The 23,782-nt window shown below is 42.0% G+C and overlaps 2 protein-coding genes across 3 annotated transcripts in view; one reads left to right on the top strand and one right to left on the bottom strand.

Annotated features, from left to right (window-relative positions):
- LOC129824589 (uncharacterized) overlaps nucleotides 1–5,524 on the top strand; it is a 42,888-nt gene extending 37,364 nt beyond the window's left edge. The window contains exons 10-13 of the mRNA XM_055884279.1: nucleotides 3,174–3,404; nucleotides 3,672–3,843; nucleotides 4,376–4,417; nucleotides 4,686–5,524. Of these exons, the coding sequence (XP_055740254.1) occupies nucleotides 3,174–3,404; nucleotides 3,672–3,843; nucleotides 4,376–4,417; nucleotides 4,686–4,787 (547 nt within the window). The 3' untranslated portion in view covers nucleotides 4,788–5,524. The remainder of the gene's footprint in view (nucleotides 1–3,173; nucleotides 3,405–3,671; nucleotides 3,844–4,375; nucleotides 4,418–4,685) is intronic.
- A 100-nt stretch (nucleotides 5,525–5,624) lies between these two features.
- On the bottom strand, nucleotides 5,625–23,557 carry LOC129823844 (nuclear receptor subfamily 2 group F member 6-like). Of its 2 annotated transcripts, none has more exons than XM_055882877.1 (5): nucleotides 22,474–23,557; nucleotides 21,382–22,161; nucleotides 19,913–20,007; nucleotides 15,235–15,813; nucleotides 5,625–8,250 (listed from the first exon to the last, which is right to left on the bottom strand). In XM_055882877.1, exons 2-5 carry the CDS (start codon nucleotides 21,648–21,650, stop codon nucleotides 7,976–7,978), a joined length of 1,218 nt encoding a protein of 405 aa, XP_055738852.1. In that variant the 5' UTR covers nucleotides 21,651–22,161; nucleotides 22,474–23,557; the 3' UTR covers nucleotides 5,625–7,975. The 2 variants fall into 2 exon arrangements, with proteins under 2 accessions (XP_055738852.1, XP_055738853.1); XM_055882878.1 differs by having other exon boundaries at nucleotides 15,235–15,810.
- Between the last annotated feature and the right edge of the window lie 225 nt (nucleotides 23,558–23,782).

Here is a 23,782-nt window from a genome sequence, read left to right as displayed (position 1 = left end):
ATAGTCTCGACCTAGAGTGAATAGTCTCGACCTAGAATGAATAGTCTCGACCTAGAATGAATAGTCTCGACCTAGAGTGAATAGTCTCGACCTAGAGTGAATAGTCTCGACCTAGAGTGAATAGTCTCGACCTAGAGTGAATAGTCTCGACCTAGAGTGAATAGTCTCGACCTAGAGTGAATAGTCTCGACCTAGAGTGAATAGTCTCGACCTAGAGTGAATAGTCTAGAGTGAATAGTCTCGACCTAGAGTGAATAGTCTCGACCTAGAGTGAATAGTCTCGACCTAGAGTGAATAGTTTCGACCTAGAGTGAATAGTCTCAACCTAGAGTGAATAGTCTCGACCTAGAGTGAATAGTCTCGACCTAGAGTGAATAGTCTCGACCTAGAGTGAATAGTCTCGACCTAGAGTGAATAGTTTTGACCTAGAGTGAATAGTCTCGACCTAGAGTGAATAGTCTCGACCTAGAGTGAATAGTCTCGACCTAGAGTGAATAGTCTCGACCTAGAGTGAATAGTCTCGACCTAGAGTGAATAGTCTTGATGTAGAGTGAATAGTCTTGACCTAGAGTGAATAGTCTCGACCTAGAGTGAATAGTCTCGACCTAGAGTGAATAGTCTTGACGTAGAGTGAATAGTCTCGACCTAGAGTGAATAGTCTTGATGTAGAGTGAATAGTCTCGACCTAGAGTGAATAGTCTTGATGTAGAATGAATAGTCTTGATGTAGAGTGAATAGTCTTGATGTAGAGTGAATAGTCTTGATGTAGAGTGAATAGTCTTGATGTAGAGTGAATAGTCTCGACCTAGAGTGAATAGTCTTGATGTAGAGTGAATAGTCTTGATGTAGAGTGAATAGTTTTGATGTAGAGTGAATCGTCTCGACCTAGAGGGAATAGTCTTGATGTAGAGTGAATAGTTTTGACCTAGAGTGAATAGTCTTGATGTAGAGTGATTAGTCTCGACCTAGAATGAATAGTCTTGACGTAGAGTGAATAGTCTCGACCTAGAGTGAATAGTCTCGACCTAGAGTGAATAGTCTTGATGTAGAGTGAATAGTCTCGACCTAGAGTGAATAGTCTTGATGTAGAGTGAATAGTCTTGATGTAGAGTGAATAGTCTTGATGTAGAGTGAATAGTCTTGATGTAGAGTGAATAGTCTTGATGTAGAGGGAATAGTCTCAACCTAGAGTGAATAGTCTTGATGTAGAGTGAATAGTCTTGATGTAGAGTGAATAGTCTTGATGTAGAGTGAATAGTCTAGACCTAGAGTGAATAGTCTTGATGTAGAGTGAATAGTCTTGATGTAGAGTGAATAGTCTCGACCTAGAGTGAATAGTCTTGACGTAGAGTGAATCGTCTCGACCTAGAGTGAATAGTCTTGATGTAGAGTGAATAGTATCGACCTAGAGTGAATAGTCTTGATGTAGAGTGAATAGTCTTGATGTAGAGTGAATAGTCTTGATGTAGAGTGAATAGTCTTGATGTAGAGGGAATAGTCTCGACCTAGAGTGAATAGTCTTGATGTAGAGTGAATAGTCTTGATGTAGAGTGAATAGTCTTGATGTAGAGTGAATTGTCTCGACCTAGAGTGAATAGTCTTGATGTAGAATGAATAGTCTTGATGTAGAGTGAATAGTCTTGATGTAGAGTGAATAGTCTTGATGTAGAGTGAATAGTCTTGATGTAGAGTGAATCGTCTCGACCTAGAGGGAATAGTCTTGATGTAGAGTGAATAGTCTCGACCTAGAGTGAATAGTCTTGATGTAGAGTGAATAGTCTTGATGTAGAGTGAATAGTCTTGATGTAGAGTGAATAGTCTTGATGTAGAGTGAATAGTCTTGATGTAGAGTGAATAGTCTCGACCTAGAGTGAATAGTCTTGATGTAGAGTGAATAGTCTTGATGTAGAGTGAATAGTCTTGACCTAGAGGGAATAGTCTTTATGTAGAGTGAATTGTCTCGACCTAGAGTGAATAGTCTTGATGTAGAGTGAATAGTTTTGATGTAGAGTGAATAGTCTCGACCTAGAGTGAATAGTCTTGATGTAGAGTGAATAGTTTTGACCTAGAGTGAATAGTCTTAGGACTCTATTCAATCAGATCCGCTTTAGCCAACATCTGCATAGCGGTTGTTTTGGCGGCGTCGGAGGTGGAACTGTGTTAGAGCTGTCAAACCCACAAGCGGCTCCTGGCATTATACCTAAAGTGGGCATTGCCATTGGCTGCACGGAGTGCATTAAGAGAAATCCCATGCAGCCTTGTTAATACGTTCGAGCACTGGAATGTGAGATATAATCTATACCTCGATTAGGCTAACAAAATCCTCATTATTTTCTTTAATTATTTTACATTTTAGCGTAATTATGTCTATATAGCCTACACTTTCTCGTTCTGAACTTCTAACATGAGTGGGATGGGTGTGGCTTCGTGACAATGATCAAGAGCAGCTGCTGACTGATTTGATGACTTCAACGCAGTTCTGCGTTTATTTTTTATTTTTTTGCTTAACCTTCATTTATCTAGGCAAGTCAGTTAAGAACAAATTCTTAATTACAATAACGGCCTACCCTGGCCAAACCCTAACCTGGACGACGCTGGGCCAATTGTGTGCCGCTCTATGGGACTCCCAATCACGGCTGGTTGTGATACAGCCTGGAATTGAATCAGGGTCTGCAGTGACGCCTCTAGCACTGAGGTGCAGTGCATTAGACCGCTGTGCCACTCGGGGCATCCGTCACCGCCAAAACAACCGCTATGTGGGTGTTGGCTATCGCCGGTTAAAGTTTGATCTGATTTAATCCAGGCCTTGTCCTAGCCGGATAGACCAAAGTTGTATAATAAATAGTCACAGTATTGTTATTGGTAACAATAATATTACCAGAACCCTACTACTCACCCCCGGCTGTAAAGCCTGGTTAGACACAGGAAAACGATACAAAAATTGTTCATGACAGTTTGAAAATGAATAAATACTTTTTTATTAAAATTAGATTTTCTCTGCCTGCTGGTTATCAATTTGCCACCTTCCACTTCTGCTTTGCTGTCAATACAGATAAATTATTTTCCCAGTGTTCATGCAGTATTGACTGAATGGTCCAAAGAATAACACCATAATGTAATCATGTAGTTATAAAGGTGAACTAGCTTTATTGACAGTTTGATATTATCTCCAGTTACTATGACAACACCAATGGGCGTGTGCCTGAGCCCCTGTACCGGCACACCAGGGTCAGATCCAGCCCCTCTGTGGAGGCAGAGAGCCTGAAGAAGTACCCCATTCACAGGGAAAAGGAACGGGATCCCACCCCCCCTTCCCAGGAGGAGACCCAGTGTGAGACCGGCTACACCACTGGTGGGGATACTGGTAACGAACTGGACCAAGACCAAAGTGACCACATGCATAGGTGGGCTGTATTTGTTGAGAAGATGGATTGATGGCTGAATGGATGGAACGAGGGATGGCGTGATAGATTAAACATTAAAACAAACAGACAGTATCCAACCGTTATCTGCTGTGTGTGCTGTGTCAGATATGCTAGTGGAAAAGCATGACAGAAAGCCATTTTGTTCCAAAGCTCTCTACATTCAAGAAAGCGTTCAAGAAAATTGCAGCATTGATCTAAATGGAATGACCTGTGTCTCCTTTATTCCTGTGTAATGTGTCTCTTCAGCATGTACCCTGAGATAACATCAGACAGCCAACGACGACAGTATAAGAAAGAGTTTGACTCCGACCTGGCGAGCTACAAAAGCCTGTGTGCCGAGATCGATGACATCAGTGAACAGATGCACAAGCTGAGCCGAGAGCTGGATACCCTGGAGGAGGGCACTGCCAAGTACCAGGTAAAGAAAACATATGCTGTTACATTTTCTGGCAAAAAATAATATGGCTATGTTTTCTTTACGGTCTAATATTCTCCTGATATTTCGCATAGAAATGTATACTTGGCAACTACATCGTTATCTCCTAATTTAAGTTTTGCTAATTCATTGAAACAAGCACCATTACAGCACACACACACACAAAAGCTTACTTTAAATAAATACATTTATAACTACTTTTTAAAAACAAAATCAGATGAAGGGGAAGACTCGGCTCTCCCAGTAAAAGGAGTCAAGCATTCGGTAATTTCACCTCAAATCTGTACTACTAAGGAGTAAGTGGTATTTTAACCTTTGCTCTGTAGTTGAATGAATCAGTTAAATGATACGCAAATAATACAAATAAGTTTAGATGGAATGCGCCAGAAACTGGCCTTATGAGTTGGAAAAGGAATTTGTGTGTCGTTTGCCTCATCGTTGCGCATAAACTGACTTTAATGAATAACCCCCCGTTGAGCAGTAATGTTTTTGAGAGTTATCCTTTATATCTTAGGGAGTGGCTGATGAATACAACCTTCTCAAGGGCCTGAAGCGGGTGAGTTATAATCGCTCAACTTACTGTTCATCAATAATTACTCACTCCCTATACGTCTCCTTTCTCCATTTTTTTTAGGAACAATTATTTAATTTTGGGAGGTATTAACTTTATAATATTATGTAATTTATAAATATATTATAATTGAGTATATTATATAATGTGTATTATGTAATGATATTATTCACTGACTGTATCTTGACCAATTGATATATAATTGTAAATGTTTGATATCTAAGGTCTGTAGTGTTGCATTTCTCCTCTGCAGACAGCAGACTATCATGCTAAGAAGCAGCGAAGCAAAGACCTGAGACAGAACCTATTCCACATCAAGCGCCTAGTGAAGAACTATGACAATGGCCTTTGTTGAAGCAGCCTGGGTCTGCTGTACCATCCACAACTACTCCATACAGCAGACTATATGGTACCAGTCCAGCAGTTCTCGACAAAAGACACCAACACATGCTCTTATGGGATATTGTTTGATGGTGAACAATAGTAACTTTGACTGTTGCCGCTTCACACAGGTTCAAAAGGCAACAGTTGAATGGACTTACAATAGGTAGATGTAGATTATGAGGTTGAAACAACCACATTGAACGTGTATGTTAAGGGAAACCTTTGACTTGAGGTGAATGTTTGTTGTAGGGCATGATTGAGACATTTTCGTGATTCATTCTGTTACATTTTTACTATGGATTCTTATGCTTTGAAAGAGATGTAATATTCCTGTGTAATTTTTTTCTGTTTTGTTGTTTTATAATTGTTATACTGATCTGTTCTTGTCTCTTTTGTCTGATCTGTGTAACATTGCAAAAGTATGTTTTCACCGATTATTAACTACAAAAAAGTATGCATTCTAATATTCTAACTTTAATGTATTTAATGAAGAATAACAACTTACATATTTTAGAATTAAATATACAATTATTGTAGAATATTATGTCTTGCAATGTGATCATGCAGTACATTAGTAGTTTTTCTTTGAAGAGAGTCTGATGCAAATTCAACGGGTTTGTTGATCAATTAGTCTTCCCATGGTTTATACATTGTTTTCAGACATTAATAAATGATGTAATGCAATGTATTACATCTCTTAAGGGTGTACTTTACAGTAGTAATTTCTGAGTACAAAAATATTGCCCACGTCTAACTGACATTCTTATGGATGTAACTGACTAGGGAAAGAAACCACAGACTCACCATGTCATTTTGGCCTTTTAATAATGCTTTCATACACAAACAATTCCAAAACATAAGAACTCAGCAACAACAGTAAAAGATAGTAAAACATTAATAATAGTACATTTATCTTTTGTCATTTTTCTGGGTGATATGGTGTTTGAGTGAGTCAGTGGGTGAGTAAGGATATGCCACATCTTTTTGAAAGGCATGAGGTAATTCCTAGTCACCTATAGGCTATTGGACCTATTCTCAGTCTCTCACAGGTAGTGTGATGTTTTGGGATCGTAGCCTCCAAGCGCAGTCCCATTGCCATACAGCCATGACAATAAACTCCCATATCACCTAAGTGTTGTACAGTTAGCTCCTAGGATGCATTGCTTTGTGATCGGAACAGAATTGGCTCAGGAGTAGCCTCTTGTTCTGCACCAGTGTCATTTTCACCACCATGGAGAGACACGTCTTTTTTAACACATCTCAAAGGATGGTAGAGGTATTTTTACATCAAATATTAAGGTTTTTAAAAAAGAACCTGTGAACTCAACATTAAAAAAAATAACTTTACTATCCAATCCCATTTGGTAGAGATGAAAAACCTCAAAAAAGCAAAAGCAACATTGTGACATGCAGCAAGACAACATGGCCTAAAAAAAAAAAAATTATACCATCAACACCATTTAAGCCTTTGGTTCCCTACATTTACAATATGTACACTTCTTATAGCTTGTAAAGTAAAATAGGTTTTGATGTGATTTATTTTTAAAGTACCAACAGCATTTGCTCTTTGTTTTCAGTATGGTCATAGGTCATAGGTGAACCATTTGGCCACAACCTTTTTGATTACATACTTTTTTGTTTCAACAATCAGCCTGTCACTCATATCAGCTGCATTCGTCATCTGTTGTAGTTAAAATATCAGTCCGTATTGAAAAAACAGTGTTGATTTGAAAGAATATGTCCAGATGAATGATCTACTCTTACTGCAGTGTCCTAATTCATACTGAATATTGAAAAAGCAGTCATTGAAAAGAAGGCGGTTTGTGGTGAACAACAATGACAGAGAGGTTGCCTTAAGAAGAAATCAATCAATAGCATTCTGTTGTCTTGTGCGGTATCAATCCATATTCATTTAACTGTGGCTTTTTAAAAGTTGCCCAATGCAACAATTAAGATCCCTATGAGTGATACGTGGAAACAGTCATTGAGTCCATCTGTAAGTATCTCCACTTCATCTGCCTGGCTGATCTACTAGTTCAAATATGAAATCTTTAACCTCTTCAAGGACAATGACGTTTTTGGTGAAATTTCTGTGGATGATAAAGATTTTAGTGTAATTTCTTGTTCAAGGTTCATTTCATCCCCTAGCACCTTCCCGTTTCCTCCTATCAAGTTTGTGTTCGCATATCTGAAGGGATAGGAGTGAGAAATATGGTGGAGGACCATCTAAGTTAGGAGAAGACCCTTCAGTGAAGAGGCTTGTTTATAGTCCTTCTATCGACATGTCTGTAGAAAGTTGTCGCAGGGACATCATGAGCATTCAATTGTCGTCCAACATCAAACTTGTCATTGTCGACCACGTCTTAACTTTAGCAAATTTGCATTAATCATTACAGGAAAATAAACTCAACAAGATGATTATTTACAAGGTAATTGAAAGCTAGCTAGCTAATTAAAGAAAATAGCTTATGGTTGTGAGCGTGATGAAATAAAAGCAGGGCATTCTACCAAAGAATTGGAGAACTTGTGCACTGTCTTGTTACTGTCTCAGTCAGGTAACCATGACAACGGATGCTGCGACAGGGTCAACGTTGAACTTTAATGCGTCACGACAAAGAAACCAACAGCCGCAGTAACAGGTCTATACACCCGAGTATAAATGAAATGTTGTTTTGACCAGAGACACTTGTTGCGTTCTATTTGTCTATAGACATGTCGTTAGACCAAGTATAAACCAGCCTTAAGAATCAGAATGGAACAGTCTAATAGCTCCATAATACAGGTTTTCTACCAGAATTCCAATGTCTGATGTAGACGTCGACAGTCATTGCACCGAAGGCAATGAGATGTGGAAAATGAGACAAGGTTCCAGTGACCTCTATTGGCAGGACAGTAATGTCTGTATGTAAGGTGTCCCTAGTCACTATGGCATGCGGATGGCATGGCTGACTCAGGTCGCCATAACGGGGCACAGCAGGTGTGCTGGCAATAGACCCAGCTGGCACTAGGCTGGTATGGAGAGCTCAGTACATGGAGACAGTACAGTATGTATGATGTCCAGCTGGCGCTAGCATAGGATCACACAGATGGATCATGATGATTCAGAGGAACCTGCGGTCCTTGTCGTCACTGCACAGAAGGAGACCTAATTTTGGGGGTTTACTGACCAGGGACGTAGGGCCAGCTGATGGAGCTTCCGGAGAGCTGCATGTCGCGGATGAGCGTCTCAATGGGTGTCTTTCCCACCAGACGCATGAAGAAGAGCTGGGAGATGAGGTTGGCAGGCACCGCGCGGAGGGCGGGCAGGCGGAGGAGCAAGCGGCCGAAGCGCTGCGGCTGACCTGGGTACTGCATCCGCTCATATTCTGTCAGAGCCACCTGGGCCTTCTCCTGCAGAGACTCCACGTGGACCGGGTCTGTCAGCCCACACGCATCTGAGAGGGAAGGAAGGAGTGACAAAGACTTGAGGTGAGTAGAGTGGGAGGGAGCAGTACTTAACTGAGACGGGAACCTACATACAGAATTCTGTTTGGCACCAACAAATAAAATAAAAAAACTCTGCACTTGTACTGTCATGCCAGGAGAGGGTGCCACTCTCCTCAAATCTACCAGTACACCCGTGTTCAGGTTTTGTCATTTGACCAGCAGGTGCTTTGGTATCCTTAGATAACATCAAGAGAAACACTGAGTGAACAAAACATTAGGATAATAATATTGAGTTGCACCCCGTTTTGTCCAGCCTCAATTCGTTGGGGCATGGACTACAAGGTATCAAAAGCGTTCCACAGGGACGCTGGCCCATGTTGACCCCAATTGTGTCAAGTTGGCTGGATGTCCTTTGGGTGGTGGACCATTTTTGATACAGTGTGAAAACCTCAGCAGCGGTGGGCCTGGAACCTACTACCATACCCCGTTCAAAGGCACTTCAATCTTTTGTCTAGTCCATTTACCCTCTGAATGACACACACACAATCCATGTCTCAGTTGTCTCAAGGCTTGAAAATCCTTCTTTAACCTGTCTCCTCCCGTTCATCTACACGGTTTGAAGTGGATTTAACAAGTGACATCAATAAGGGATCATAGCTTTCACCTGGATTCACCTGGTTAGTCTATGCCATGGAAAGAGCAGGTGTTCCTAATGTTTTGTACACTCAGTGTCTATTTTCCCATTAGAAATGTTAAAGTCTCAGTATGTTAGTAAAAAAATAAGAAAAGTATTTATGTAGGGTTGCATAGCTAATGTAAATTTAACTAACTTTGGTAATTAACAGGTAATCTATGGTAATTTAGGTAATTTATACTTTGAATAACTGTTACAAAAATTAATACTACATACGAATACATTTTGTATGTGTCAATTTGGTGCATGAGTTTGTAGTGGATAGACAATATGGTTCAAGAGAAAATAGCCTAATTAATGAAAATAAATCAACAATGGCATTATTCAATGGCATTAACTCCAATAACGTTTCACAACCGTTTTCACAAGTTTACCAGTTTGGTAGCCTTGCCGATGTGACCCACTTGACTCACAGCGCAGGGAGAGCTGTGACCAAACTGGTCTGGAAAGGAGGCCGTTTATTAATGCAATATTTGCTCCTGTAATATATTAGCACACTGAGGCACGGATGAGGGTAGGAGAACAATCTTTATCAGAGGTCATGGGTCAAGTGCAAGTACAGATGATCACATGTACTAATTAGTAACACCGCCACCCTCAGGCATTCCAGGTACGTACATTTTCTTTACTCTAGGAGAGCTATGTAAGGATCTCCATTGCTGTCTCATGCTTTTTTCAACAGGTTCTTCACAGTCTGAACTGCTGTCTCAGCTTGGCCGTTTGACTATGGAAATCTAGGCCTCAACGTGACATGTTTGAACTCCCTGTTGGTAGAAAACTTTGACATTTCTTGACTCACCAACTGTCTTCCATTGTCGGAGTACAAAACGTTGGGCAACCCAGATCGACTTTAGTGCTGTAATGATGTGTTTACTTGTTGTCCCACTGAGCTTGGAGATTTAGTAGTAATAGTAGAAATAGTAGATATTCTGTGTCGTTGTAATGGAAGAGGTCCACTCCAACTTTGGCCCAAGCTCTCTCTGGAACTGATTGAGACATGAGTGGCTCTCTTTGGTTGTTTTTGTGTGCGTTGCAGACTGCACATTTTGTTACAACATCTTCAATCTGTTTAGACATGCCTGGCCAGAACAGAACATCCTTGCTCGTTCCTTACATTTGACGACTCCCATGTGTGCTCCAGGAATTTGAATTTCTTCTCTCATTTTCTGAGGAACGACACGTTTTGAACTTCTGAACAGCAGTCCATCTGAGTATGTCAAGTCCTCTCTGAAGTTCCAGTAGTGCTGTATTGTATTTTCTTTGCAACTTTGCCCCTCGTCTGGCCATCCCTTTTTAACTGTTTATGTGACCAGTCTTAACTCTTCATCTTCTGCTGTTGCTGTTTTGAATTGCTGCAGTTTCTCTTCTGAAACAGGAAGTTGATGAGCAATGTAGTTAACATCCAGCTCACCATCCAGCAATTTCTTTATCTGTTCCTTCAGGTATGCTCGTCTCAGTGCATCTCCTTTCCTGGTTTGTCTGTCACATGTAGACTGTATCTCTGTAGTGTCATCAGCATTCTCTGCAGTCTGCCTGATGCTTTCTGGAGCGACTTCTTGAAGATTGTTTCCAAGGGCTTGTGATCCGACTCCACCTGGATCTGGTTTCCATACAGGTGTTGATGAAACTTCTCGCAGCCATACACTAATCGCCAGTAGCTCTTTTTCAATTGGAGCGTATCTCTTTTGACAGTCTGAGGGATCTTGACCCGTATGCAATTGGCTGACCATCTTGCAGGATCACAGCTCCCAAGCCTTATGAACTTGCATCCACAGATAGTGTCACTGTGTTTTTTACATTGTAGTGCTTTAACACTGACGCATTACTGACAAGTTTTTTCAAGCTTTTCAAGCTCTGTTTCTGTGAAGACTCCCAGTGCCACTGAACTTGTTCCTGTGAAGACTCCCAGTGCCACTGAACTTGTTCCTGTGAAGACTCCCAGTGCCACTGAACTTGTTCCTGTGAAGACTCCCAGTGCCACTGAACTTGTTCCTGTGAAGACTCCCAGTGCCACTGAACTTGTTCCTGTGAAGACTCCCAGTGCCACTGAACTTGTTCCTGTGAAGACTCCCAGTGCCACTGAACGTCTCCTTCCAGCAGTTGTCTCAGCTGACATCAGAGAGATTTGGGATGAACTTTGCGAGATACTTCAACATTCCCATGAACCTCTGAAGCACTGCTTTGTCCTCTGGCTCTGGCATTTCTTGTATTGCTCTGTCCTTTTTGGAGTCTGGTTTCAGGCCTTCTTTGCTTAACACATGTCCAATGTAGTGAATTTCTGTCATTCTGATTTTGCACTTGTCCTTATTCAGTTTCAAGTTGATGCTTCTCTAGTCTGTCTAGTAGCTATCTCAGTCTGTCTAGTAGCTATCTCAGTCTCCGGGCATGCTGCTCTGTGTCATCACCCCAGACAAGAATATCATCCATGACGTTTACAACACCTTCCATAAAAATGCTGGGCGAGGCACCTCTGGAGACGACACGATTCCAAACGGCAGTCTCTTGAATGAATACCTCCCAAACGGCGTATTGAACGTGTGGAGTCGGGAGCTCTCTTCCACCAGATTTGCCAGAATCCTTGGTTTGCACCAACTACTGAAAATACCTTGGCGATAGGCATTTCAGCAACTACCTCTTCAATGGTACGTAAAGGATCATGTTCTCTCTTGATGGCTTTGTTTAGATCCTGTGGGTCCATGCATACCCGTATTTTGTTTGGCCTCACGATTGTCACCAAGCTGTTTACCCATTCAGGAGGCTCAGTTTGACTGACGACGACATCCATGTTTTCCACGCGGTTCTGTGCTACAGCTACTTTTCTGGATGAGTTAACCACTGGTGTGACTTCTGCGTCTATTTGTATGTGATGAACTCATGGAACACATCCGAGACCTGTGAATACATCTTCATTTGCAAATGATCCATCTCTGTCCTTTGTTCAAGCTTGAATATTCTCTGTATTAAGCCCATTTGCAGACAAGCTGATTTTCCAAGTATTGCAGGTGCATCTTGTTCTATCACTTGACATTCCAGTTCAAACACTTTCTCTTTGTATTGACATTTGAGTGTATTCTTGCTTTTGGCTCCGTCTGGTGGCCAGAATACGTCACTAGCTTGCAGTTGGATTTTTGCATGGAAACGTCCTTCACTTTCAGCGTTTTCAAGTCTCACGGACAGACGTTACACTCAGCTCCTGTATCCAGCTTAACAGTAAGCTTATGGTTGTTAATTTATAGTGTTTCTGTTCACTGCTCTTTCTCAGTATTTTTCTCATTGATATTCACTAGCTGAGCAACAAATTGTACTTCACTCAATTGTCCCAATGAATATGTCCTAATTTCCTGCTGTCATCTCCTTGTAAATCCCGTGAATCCTCCGTTTTTTTGTCTGTGTGCGTGAGGAGCACATTTTGGCGTAATGGATTTTTTCTGTGATATGCTTTGCATATCTGACCTTATGCTGGACACTTTTTTTGGTTCATATTTGTACCCTCGACGTGAGCATTGTCCCTGCAACCTCTCTTTTACTAGCTGGGCATTTTAAGAACGGGCACCTCGACTTCATCATGAAGCATTTTCAGCTGGCTCTGGCTCACTTCACTAGCACGGCAAGTAATATGCCTCGCACTTGGCCATTTGTGATTCCACACACAATTCTGTCCCGTATCAGTGACTCGGTAAATTGTTGAAAAGTTGTTTTTTTAGATGAGTCAGTAAGCATCAATTGACTCTGTTTGTCCTTGCGCTCTCGTGAAAAGATATGCATCAGGTACGTCAGATTTGTTCTTGGCTCACAGTACTTTCGGAAAAGCGCTTTTAATACATCCAAGTCATCTACATCATCGTCAAAATCAAAAGTATTGTAATGAAACAGGCAGGGAGCAGGTCTTGAACCCTCAACCTTCTAGCCCGAAGTCCAGCACGCTATCGACTGTGCCTCAAAAGCATGCTCAAGCGGCAGAGTCGATATCCGTGCTTATAAAGCCAGGGCCGTTACACTACTCCCTCCTTTCAAAGAGCGCGTCCGCGCGCTAGCTTGCAACTCTACGTCTTATAGGAACGCGCTCATTGGTCAAGCCCACGCACTGTCGTGGATGCAAGGTCCGATCACTTCTGACACCAATGTAATGAAACAGCAGGGAGCAGGTCTCGAACCCTCAACCTTCTAGCCCGAAGTCCGGCGCGCTATCGACTGTGCCCCAAAAGCATGCTCAAGCGGCAGAGTCGATATCCACACTTATAAACCCAGGGTCGTTACAGTATTGAATACCTTGATTGCATCATCTCTGGCTATGTGCAGGAATGTGGCACATTTCACTATTTCAGATTTCTCGGAAATGCCACTGGCGATTATATAAAGGTTGAATTAAAGGCTGGATCCACACGCTCCAATTTTCAGGTAGATTTCCCTCTAGGTTCAGAGTAGTTTGTGGTCTCATGTGTTCCATGTTTCAGAATGTTAAGCTTTCCTTTTAACAGCACTGAGGCAGGGATGAGGGTAGAAGAACAATCTTTATCAGAGGTCATGGGTCAAGTGCAAGTACTGATGATCACATGTACTAATTAGTAACAGAGCCACCCTCAGACACGGCATGTTTTTTTTATTTAACCTTTTATTTAACTAAGCAAGTCAGTTAAGAACAAATTCTTATTTACAATGATGGCCTACCCCAGCCAAACCCTAACCCGGACACACTGGGTCAATTGTGCGCCGCCTTATGGGACTCCCAATCACGGCCAGTTGTGATACAGCCTGGAATCCAACCAGTGTCTGTAGTGACGCCTCTCACTGAGATGCAGTGCCTTAGACCGCTGCGCCACTCTGGAGCCACATGTACGTACATACATGACAGCTCCGGAATTGTGCATCGGGCTTAATTGGTTCTCTTGATTGAGACCTCTTTCCTTGTTTGGATTTGAAAGTTATTTATTTTGGGGAAGATTGTATTGTATATATTGTACATATTTTTAAATAATACACATACAAACGACAGTATACAGACCCACACAAACCTTAGCTACATCACACCTGCCTAGATCCACATCTCCAGCGCCCGCATCACTCTCCGCCACATGGCCTCAAACTGGACCATTTTGTTTCTCTCAGTCTCCCACGCACTTTCAACAGTTAGTTAATAAAGCATTTAACCTTCCCATTGTGTTAAAGATGGAGGATTGGTTGATTTCCAGTTTAAGTATACGTTTTTTTCAAGATGATTGACAAGAAATGTATCGTCCAACCCATCTGGTATCTCACTGAACCCTCATACGCCATGCCATGAAGTATGCAGACAGACGGATTAAATGTACATTTACATTGTAATAGTTCTGACAGACAACTTTCTTTTTAAGTCTTGATTCCAATAGTTGATCTATTTTTCTGAGATTGTCCGTTGGATAGGCTCCCTGTAAGGTTATGTATATCTTACCTATCATATCAGTAAAATATCTCAGTTGGTCAGTCCAAATTTGAATTCTGCCTTTTGAAATAAATGTATTTCAGATTACCAAGTCATTTACGGTTTCTCTGCCTTTAGTTTTCATGGATTTAAATCCAACGATTGTAATGGAAAGGGGCGGCTCTCGGGGCTGTACATGTGGGTGTTTGACTGAGAAAGACACAGAGACGAGACAACCAGTAAAAGCACAGCCCCCTTGACTATCAACGCATTGTGCCAACAACATCAAAGAGGAATTTAGTGTTAGCCAGACTACCAGTTTGGCGCCAAAACATTTACAACAAAGAGATATTGACATGGTCAAATAAGTGTGTACAAATATATATAAAGGATATGTCATTCTGAAACCCTCATATTAAACACCAATGGTATTTATAAAGTTGATGGTTTATATTTTGGATAATGTTTTACCGCTTTGTCAATCTATTTTTTTGTTATTCTATTTTGTATTAGATATTATTTGATTATGTTATATATTTTACATGCGAAAAGGCCACACAGAGGGCCAGAAATAATCTGAATTACCCAAAAGGCCACTCATTGTCATCTGATAAAATTACAAAGAACTTTGAGTTTCCAGTAATATACCCTCCCCTTGCAACCCTATACGCAAGTCAAACGTCCCATCATGCAAATCAAATGTTTGAATTTCTAAGTATGCCCAGTAGCCAAAAGTCTCAACATGTAGCAGGTCAAAAAGTCAGGAATGTAGGCTGAAAAGTCAGGAATGTAGGCTGAAAGTCTGACATGCATGTTGTAAAGTCTCAGCGTGTCCCCCCAAAAATCTAAAACTAAATTATCTCAATCCACATAGTGAGAATAAAATAAAAAATAACTCACCTGGTGAGAAGAGGACGATGGCCTTGAGGCAGCTGTACTCAGCCGAGTCCACCTGGAGCCGGGTCAACTTGTCCACCTGGTTCTGGAACACCCTCACCTGGTCCATGAAGGACACCACTCGCTCGGCCGACATGGGCGAGGAGTGGAAGCCCGCCGCGGCCAGCAGCGGGGCCATGTGGAGGGGCAGGGCGGACTGGGCTGCGTTCAGAATGAACAACTCGCTCCAACTCAACCTGAGCAGAGCCACCTGCTCTGACACAGGCAGCTCTGGGAAGTAGGGGATGTTCCTGGCCCACTCGATGGTGCTGAAGAGCAGTCTGGCTGCCAGCTCGCAGATGTTGTCAATGCCCATAACGGCCCCGCCTGCGCCGGTGGCCTGGCCCTGTTGGTTGTACTGGTGGCCGTAGCGGCTGCTGGGGTAGGGCTCGGCACGCAGCAGCTGGGAGATGAGCTCCGACACGGGCTGCCCGCCGTTGTTGTTGTAAAACTCTGCCACTCCGACGCCGCTACCACCACCTACTGGGGTGCCCGTGGGGCTGAGGCTGGAGTGTGAGGGGGGGATACGTCCGCGCTGAACTGCTGGGGTGGGGATGGAGGCACAAAGGGGGAGGGGTATGGGTTGGGGTTGGAGTTAAGAAGGTGCAGGGAGATGGGGAGGACGGAAGTGATTAGGATTTGGGGTGAAAAGTAGGGAGGGCAGGGGGGAGAAGTTGAAAATGAGTCAGGCATGCTCTCTTGCAGTAGGAGGTCTGGCAGATTATCAACAGACGGTCTTGACCAGATTAACACCATATAATTCCAGATTAAAGTGGCCACCATGGGGCACAGACAGATACCTAAATAACAATGGGCGAAACAGAGGACTCGCATTATTTGAGAATTCTCCAAGTGAATGTTAACTCGAGAAATAACACAAACACAGCAGAATTCTACATTAAAATATATTTTCCTCAAAGATGAATATTCCTCAGGAGGTGTTCATCTTTTACTATGCAAATATTTGTATTACCAAAAGTGGGATAAAAGATGACTCTGGCCTTTGTGTTCATATTTATTGCTCTTAGAAAGAAAATTAACTAATTTCCCCTCATTGAGAGGATGAGAGGGTGGCTGTATCAAATACTGCTATGATGCTTCCAGCCATAGTTAACCTCCTAAATGCTTCCAGCCATAGTTAAGGTATTAAATGCTTCCAGCCATAGTTAAGTTAAGGTATTAAATGCTTCCAGCCATAGTTAAGTTAAGGTATTAAATATTCCCAGCCATAGTTAAGGTATTAAATGCTTCCAGCCATAGTTAACCTATTAAATTTTCCCAGCCATAGTTAACCTATTAAATGTTTCCAGCCATAGTTAAGGTATAAAATGCTTCCAGCCATAGTTAAGGTATTAAATAATCCCAACTATACAGTTGAAGTCGGAAGTTTACATACACTTAGGTTGGAGTCATTAAAACTTGTTTTTCAACCACTCCACAGATTTCTTGTTAACAAACTATAGTTTTGGCAAGTCGGTTAGGACATCTACTTTGTGCATGACAAGTCATTTTTCCAACAATTGTTTACAGACAGATTATTTCACTTATAATTCACTGTATCACAATTCCAGTGGGTCAGAAGTTTACATACACTAAATTGACTGTGCCTTTAAACAGCTTGAAATATTGCAGAAAATGATGTCATGGCTTTAGAAGCTTCTGATTAACTAATTGATATCATTTTAGTCAATTGGAGGTGTACCTGTGGATGTATTTCAAGGCCTACCTTCAAACCCATTGCCTCTTTGCTTAACATCATGGGGAAATCTAAAGAAATCTCAGAAAAAAAGACCTCAGAAATGAAATTGTAGACCTCCACAAGTCTGGTTAATCCTTGGGAGCAATTTCCAAACACCTGAAGGTACCACGTTCATCTGTACAAACAATAGTACGCAAGTATAAACACCATGGGACCAAACAGCCTTCATACCGCTCAGGAAGGAGATGCGTTCTGTCTCCTAGAGATGAACATACTTTGGTGTGAAAAGTGCAAATCAATCCCAGAACAACAGCAAAGGACCTTGTGAAGATGCTGGAGGAGACAGGTACAAAAGTATCTATATCCACAGTAAAACGAGTCCTATATCGACATAACCTGAAAGGCCGCTCAGCAAGGAAGAAGCCACTGCTCCAAAACCGCCATTAAAAAACCAGACTAGGCTTTGCAACATGTGGACAAAGATCGTACTTTTTGGAGAAGTGTCCTCTGGTCTGATGAAACAAAAATAGAACTGTTTGGCCATAATGACCATCATTATGTTTGGAGGAAAAATGGGGCGGCTTGCAAGCCGAAGAACACCATCCCAACCGTGAAGCACAGGGGTGGCAGCATCATATTGTGGGGGTGCTTTGCTGCAGGAGGGACTGGTGCACTTCACAAAAGGAAGGAAAATTATGAGGAAGGAAAATTATGTGGATATATAGATGCAACATCTCAAGACATCAGTCTGGAACTTAAAGCTTGGTTGCAAAAATGGGTCTTCCAAATGGACAATGACCCCAAGTACACTTCCAAAGTTATGGCAAAATGACTCAAGGACAACAAAGTTAAGGTATTGGAGTGGCCATCACAAAGCCCTGACATCAATCCCATAGAAAGTGTGGGCAGAACTGAAAAAGCGTGTGCAAGGAAGGAGGCCTACAAACCTGACTCAGTTACACCAGCTCTGTGAGGAGGAATGGGCCAAAATTCACCCAACTTATTGTGGGAAGCATGTGGAAGGCTACCCGAAACGTTTGACGCAAGGTAAAAAAAATTAAGGCAATGCTACCAAATACTAATTGAGTGTATGTAAACTTCTGACCCACTGGGAATGTGATTAAAGAAATAAAAGCTGAAATAAATAATTCTCTCTACTATTATTGTCACGTTCGTTGATGGAATGAGGAGACCAAGGTGCAGCGTGGTAGGCGAACATCTTACTTTTATTTAAAATGAACACCGAAAACCAACAAAATACAAAAACGACCGTAAAGTTCTGCAGGCTACACAGCAACTATACAAAATCAATACAAACTCAAGATCCCACAATCTAAGGTGGGAAAAAGGGCTGCCTAAGTATGATCCCCAATCAGAGACAATGATAAACAGCTGCCTCTGATTGGAAACCATACTAGGCCAACAAAGAAATAGAAACATAGATTTGCCCACACAAGTCACACCCTGACCTAACCAAATAGAGAATAAAAAAGGCTCTCTAAGGTCAGGGCTTGACAATTATTCTGACATTTCACATTCTTAAAATAAAGTGGTGATCCAAACTGACCTAAGATAGGGAATTTTTACATGGATTAAATGTCAGGAGTTTTGAAAAACTGAGTTTAAATGTATTTGGCTAAGGTGTATGTAAACTTCCCACTTCAACTGTAGTTAACGTATTAAGCCATCGGGTGAGTAATTTGACCTTGAAAGGGAAAGAGTCATCAATATTAGACTGAAGAGGCAGCATTCAGAGTTCCTCTAGTTTTCTGCAACCGCCCAAATAAGTCATTGTGGGCTATACTCATTGTGGAACTTCAGGCTACAGCCTCTTTATCATACAATAATGCCTCATATCAATGGCATAGGGATACTATATTTTACTTAGGGCTTCAATAGGCCTACAGTGTTAGATGACATGGCAATCAGGGTAACGGTGGAACCACTACCATACAGATGGTATGTAACATTTCTAATCAAAGGCCTATGGAAAAACAACTAACCAACCACTGCATATACAGGGCTTCATCACCTGGGACTTCAGACAACAGTTGAGGTATAGACAGAGATGTGTGTGAAAGACTGGTGCACAGGGCCGCAGGTGGCTTGTTCCTTGTATCCCAGTCGCTCACGCAGGCACTAGATTAGATGACAAAGGACACGGCATGGAGCCTGCATGGATGGCAAGCCATGATACGGCCAGTGTAGTTGTATGTGACAACACTATGGGTCAATGTAATGGTAAAAAAAAAAGACAATTTTAAAACAATTGTTTTTTTTTTAGAACATACATTTGGCTATGGACACAGTCTATTGACTGGAGTTCATGTCTTTGAACATCCATGTTAAAATAACCTGATATTCTGCATTGAATACATACAAAAATAACAAAAGGAAGGTCTTACTGTATGTGGACAGGATAAGTGCATAACAAAAGGAAGGTCCTACTGTATGTGAACAGGATAAGTACATAGATAAAGGAAGGTCCTACTGTATGTGGACAGGATAAGTGCATAACAAAAGGAAAATCCTACTGTATGTGAACAGGATAAGTACATAGATAAAGGAAGGTCCTACTGTATGTGGACAGGATAAGTACATAGATAAAGGAAGGTCCTACTGTATGTGAACAGGATAAGTACATAGATAAAGGAAGGTCCTACTGTATGTGGACAGGATAAGTACATAGATAAAGGAAGGTCCTACTGTATGTGGACAGGATAAGTACATAGATAAAGGAAGGTCCTACTGTATGTGGACAGGATAAGTACATAGATAAAGGAAGGTCCTACTGTATGTGGACAGGATAAGTACATAGATAAAGGAAGGTCCTACTGTATGTGGACAGGATAAGTACATAGATAAAGGAAGGTCCTACTGTATGTGGACAGGATAAGTACATAGATAAAGGAAGGTCCTACTGTATGTGGACAGGATAAGTACCTTCTTTGCGCATGCCAACGCGAAAACACTTCTCAAGGCGGCAGTACTGGCACTGGTTGCGGTGATGTTGGTCGATCTGGCACTCTCGATTCGACCTGAAATATAGATCATAACATGTCATGCCAATCCACACAGCAATGATAATGACATTTAGCTTTGCTGACACTTGTTACAGCTACAAACCCTTGGCAAAATCTATAGTAGCGCGTGTGTACTGCTATCACTTTAATGGAGAAAGGTCACCTTAATATGATAGAAAACATTTGCAGGCAGTTGTGAGTTACCAGACTGTATGGTTGCATAACGTATCTAGAGGGTAGATGTAGAAAGTTGAAGCATAAAACATGATGTGAGACAAAATAAGCTTTTATTTAAATATATTATAGGTATCTGCTGATTTACAGAACCCGATTATATAAGTGTGTATGGCCCAATCACTGTCTTTCCTTAGATGATCCATGGCATTAATATTGTATCATGCTCATGGATTTTTTAATATGGGCAGAGTGGCTGATGTAGGGATGACTAGACCACAGTGGGGAAACCCAATTATCTCACTTCGAGGATAGTTTTGTACAAAAAAACGTATGCATTTGTATGACATCTTCTTGGACATGGAGGAAACAATGTAAATCAATAAATATCACACCGCAATACAATACAAAATATCACAATGCAGAGTTGAACAATACAATGAAATACAATATAGGTGTCTATTCAACCCCATATTGTTGTCTACTAATAATATTGACAATCAAGATGTCTGCCAATAAGCAATGATGGAGTGTCATACAATTTTTAAGTCAGCTATTCTCTTCAGATACCTTTTATATCATATAAGGCACACAGTTAAAGAAAAAATCCACTCAAAAACTATGTTTTGGTTTAAAAAAAAATCACTGTTAATACAGTCACAAAATGTTTTGCAGTCAAGTTGTCAAGATACTGGACTTTCAAGAAGCAAAGTGTCACCGGCCACATCATGATGATGACGCACAATGCATTATATGATGATGTGACCGGTGACACTTTGCTTCCTGAAATTCCAGCATCTTGAAAACATGACTGTTGACATGCAGAACATTTTGGGACTGTATCAACAGTGGACTAATGAAAGAAATACAGAAAGATGTTTTTTTGGTGTATTTTTCCTTTAAGTGAGTGATGAGTCACATCCAGTAAACACACTGCTGTGGGGATTGTAACAGCTCTGCACAGAGTCAACTATGTATTAATGCATGACTCACTCTAGCTATTTGCATCCATTTGCCTGTACAGATGGGATATTGATAACAGACAAACTAAGGAATCAGAAATAAAGGCTATTCATAAGAATTACCCAGACGGGTGTTACAGTTTGGTGGAGGAAGAGGTGAATTCCGACGTTACAATGTAAATAGCTTATTATAATTATCCATCCATTTTGAGAATCCATCACATCATCATCACAATTATCCATTGAGTCTCACCTGCAGGTATAGTTGAGGTTGCGGCGGATGCTCCTCTTGAAGAAGCTCTTGCAGCCCTCGCAGGTGAACACACCGTAGTGCTTCCCGCTGGACTTGTCCCCACACACCACACAGTCCACCACACACGCCTTGTCCTCGTCCCCGACCTCCATGTCGCTGCCCCCGGCCTGGGGCGAACCGTCCTCCTCCTCTCCCCTCAGATAGCCCTTCTCCCCCAGCCCGTTGGTGCCCCCGTTGGGATCTCCCCAGCCCCCACTCACCATGGCCATCGCTTGGTTAGCAGACCACAGAAGGAATGGGAGACAGCCAACGATTTTGTTTGCTGCTGTCTAAACTTTTTGATTTCCTTTGTGCACCTCTGTTCAGAGTTCAAGATTTGGAGATTCTCTGCCTTTTCATAAAATGTTCTCTTTTGGCTTTTTGGTCCTCAAAGTGGGTCAGAAACTAAATAGTCAACGGTAGAACATTATCCACACCCTCTTTTAATGTAGAGTATAAATGGGTTTAAAAATTGTATGGTGTAGAATGTTTGTTCCAAAAAAAACACTAGAGCTGCTTTGTCTCCTCCCCTTCCACTATGACCTGGAAATTGTTTCGCCTTTCACTCTAGAAACTTTTGTTTTGCCCCATGCCCAGTTTTCTTCTTTCTCCTTATTCAATTATCCACTCTTTTTGTGTTTTTTGTTATGTATTTATTTGGCCCCAAGTCCTTCGACGGCTGTCTTTTAGAGGACCTTGATGTTCAGTCGAATGGTTTACACTTCAGCCAAGACACAGAACCTTTCACAGGAAACAATTAATCAAACACACATTTTCAAAAAGAGACCAAAACACAACACAACTCGCACTTTGCACATGATTACAGAGGGAAATCCTCTCTCACTCGATTCTCTCTCTGCCTGCTCTCTCTAGCAACAATAATGGCTGAAAAAGGACCTCGCTAGCGCTGGAGCAGCGGCCACCCCTCGTAAAACTGTCATGCAGTTTACCTTCATTATAGTGTATGTGGAGTCCTGCTGCCTTTCTGCAATATCTTACTTATATCCTGGCATTAGAGAGAAATAATACAAAAGCCTTGTATTGTATGCTTACCGTTGCAAGTATATTCATATAATATGTCAACGTCTTCTTTTAGCTAGATCACCCTTACAGCCATGGAGAGGGAGGGTAAAGACAGAGTGAGGCAAGAGACAGGTTTTCCAGCAATCCTCTGAGCACCAGCAACATTCTGGTTGACAAAAAGAGCTCTTCCAGGTCACCACTAGCAAAACAACTTGATGTTTCACAGCACACTGTATGGCTATATCGTCAAGACACACAAAGAACTACTATCAAGTCTTGACCGTGGCTACGGTCTCTGTTTTACAAAATCAACCAGTCTTTCTGGCTCTCTTTAAAATGATCTTCAACTCAAGGAAGTGCCCTCTCTTCCTTGTGTGTTGTTCAAGAGACAGGCTGTAGCAATATCCTCTGTGGTAGTGGCTAGACCAGTCTCTGAGACAGGCTGTAGCAATATCCTCTGTGGTAGTGGCTAGACCAGTCTCTGAGACAGGCTGTAGCAATATCCTCTGTGGTAGTGGCTAGACCAGTCTCTGAGACAGGCTGTAGCAATATCCTCTGTGGTAGTGGCTAGACCAGTCTCTGAGACAGGCTGTAGAAATATCCTCTGTGGTAGTGGCTAGACCAGTCTCTGAGACAGGCTGTAGCAATATCCTCTGTGGTAGTGGCTAGACCAGTCTCTGTTTCAGTCCCTCCAAAAATAGACAGCACAGATTAGGTTAGAAATCCTAAAAGCGTCCTTTCCACCCTTCAGAAGTCAGAGAAGCTGCTTTCTAAGCATCCGTGTTAGCCTCTCCCTCCAGTCTTTTGTCAGTGCTTGCCCACCGAGCACTAACGACTTGCGGCCTAGCCCTGTGCTCCGACCGTGTGGGTGCTTCCCGTGGCTGAGGCAGGCGAGGGGGAAGGGACGGGGCTTTCTCTCTTCAGAGTCCACAAAATTGAATTGAGATTTAAAAAGAAGACTAGGCTCTAGACAGATTGGCTTTTGTAAGGCACCACACAGACCGTCCTCTCTCTCTGTGTCTATGGGTTTCTCCCTCCGTTTTCCTCAGCTTGTGTGTGTGTGTGTGAGCTAGCAGAGCAAGAGAGCAAGCAAGAGAGAGAGAGAGATAGAGAGAGAGGGAGGGAGTGTGCAGGGAGGGGGATGGGGGCATGTGTGTGCTCAGGGATTTGACACTGCTATTCAAGCCCTGTGGTTGCCATGGCACCAGCTGCCTTATATGGACATTGAAGTCAAAGAGCAAAGAGTGGGCTGTGGGGCTTATCACACACAGAGAAAAAGAATGTGGAGGTTCGCTCCCCTCGGAGAGAGGCATGACCCCAAGGCCTGACTCTAAGCACA

The sequence above is a fragment of the Salvelinus fontinalis genome, chromosome 26 (assembly GCF_029448725.1).
Source record: "Salvelinus fontinalis isolate EN_2023a chromosome 26, ASM2944872v1, whole genome shotgun sequence".
Classification (NCBI taxonomy): Eukaryota; Metazoa; Chordata; class Actinopteri; order Salmoniformes; family Salmonidae; genus Salvelinus; species Salvelinus fontinalis.
Note: the sequence above shows the minus strand (reverse complement) of the source record. Positions and strands in the feature narration are given on the sequence as shown.

Excerpts from the sequence above, each read along its gene's own strand:
- LOC129823844 (XM_055882877.1), bottom strand. The coding sequence starts at position 21,650 with ATGGCCATGGTGAGTGGGGGCTGGGGAGATCCCAACGGGGGCACCAAC. Across the intron at positions 20,008-21,381 it reads AACCTCAACTATACCTGCAG|GTCGAATCGAGAGTGCCAGA; the intron begins GTGAGACTCAAT and ends TCTATATTTCAG. Across the intron at positions 15,814-19,912 it reads CGTTGGCATGCGCAAAGAAG|CAGTTCAGCGCGGACGTATC; the intron begins GTACTTATCCTG and ends TCCCCACCCCAG.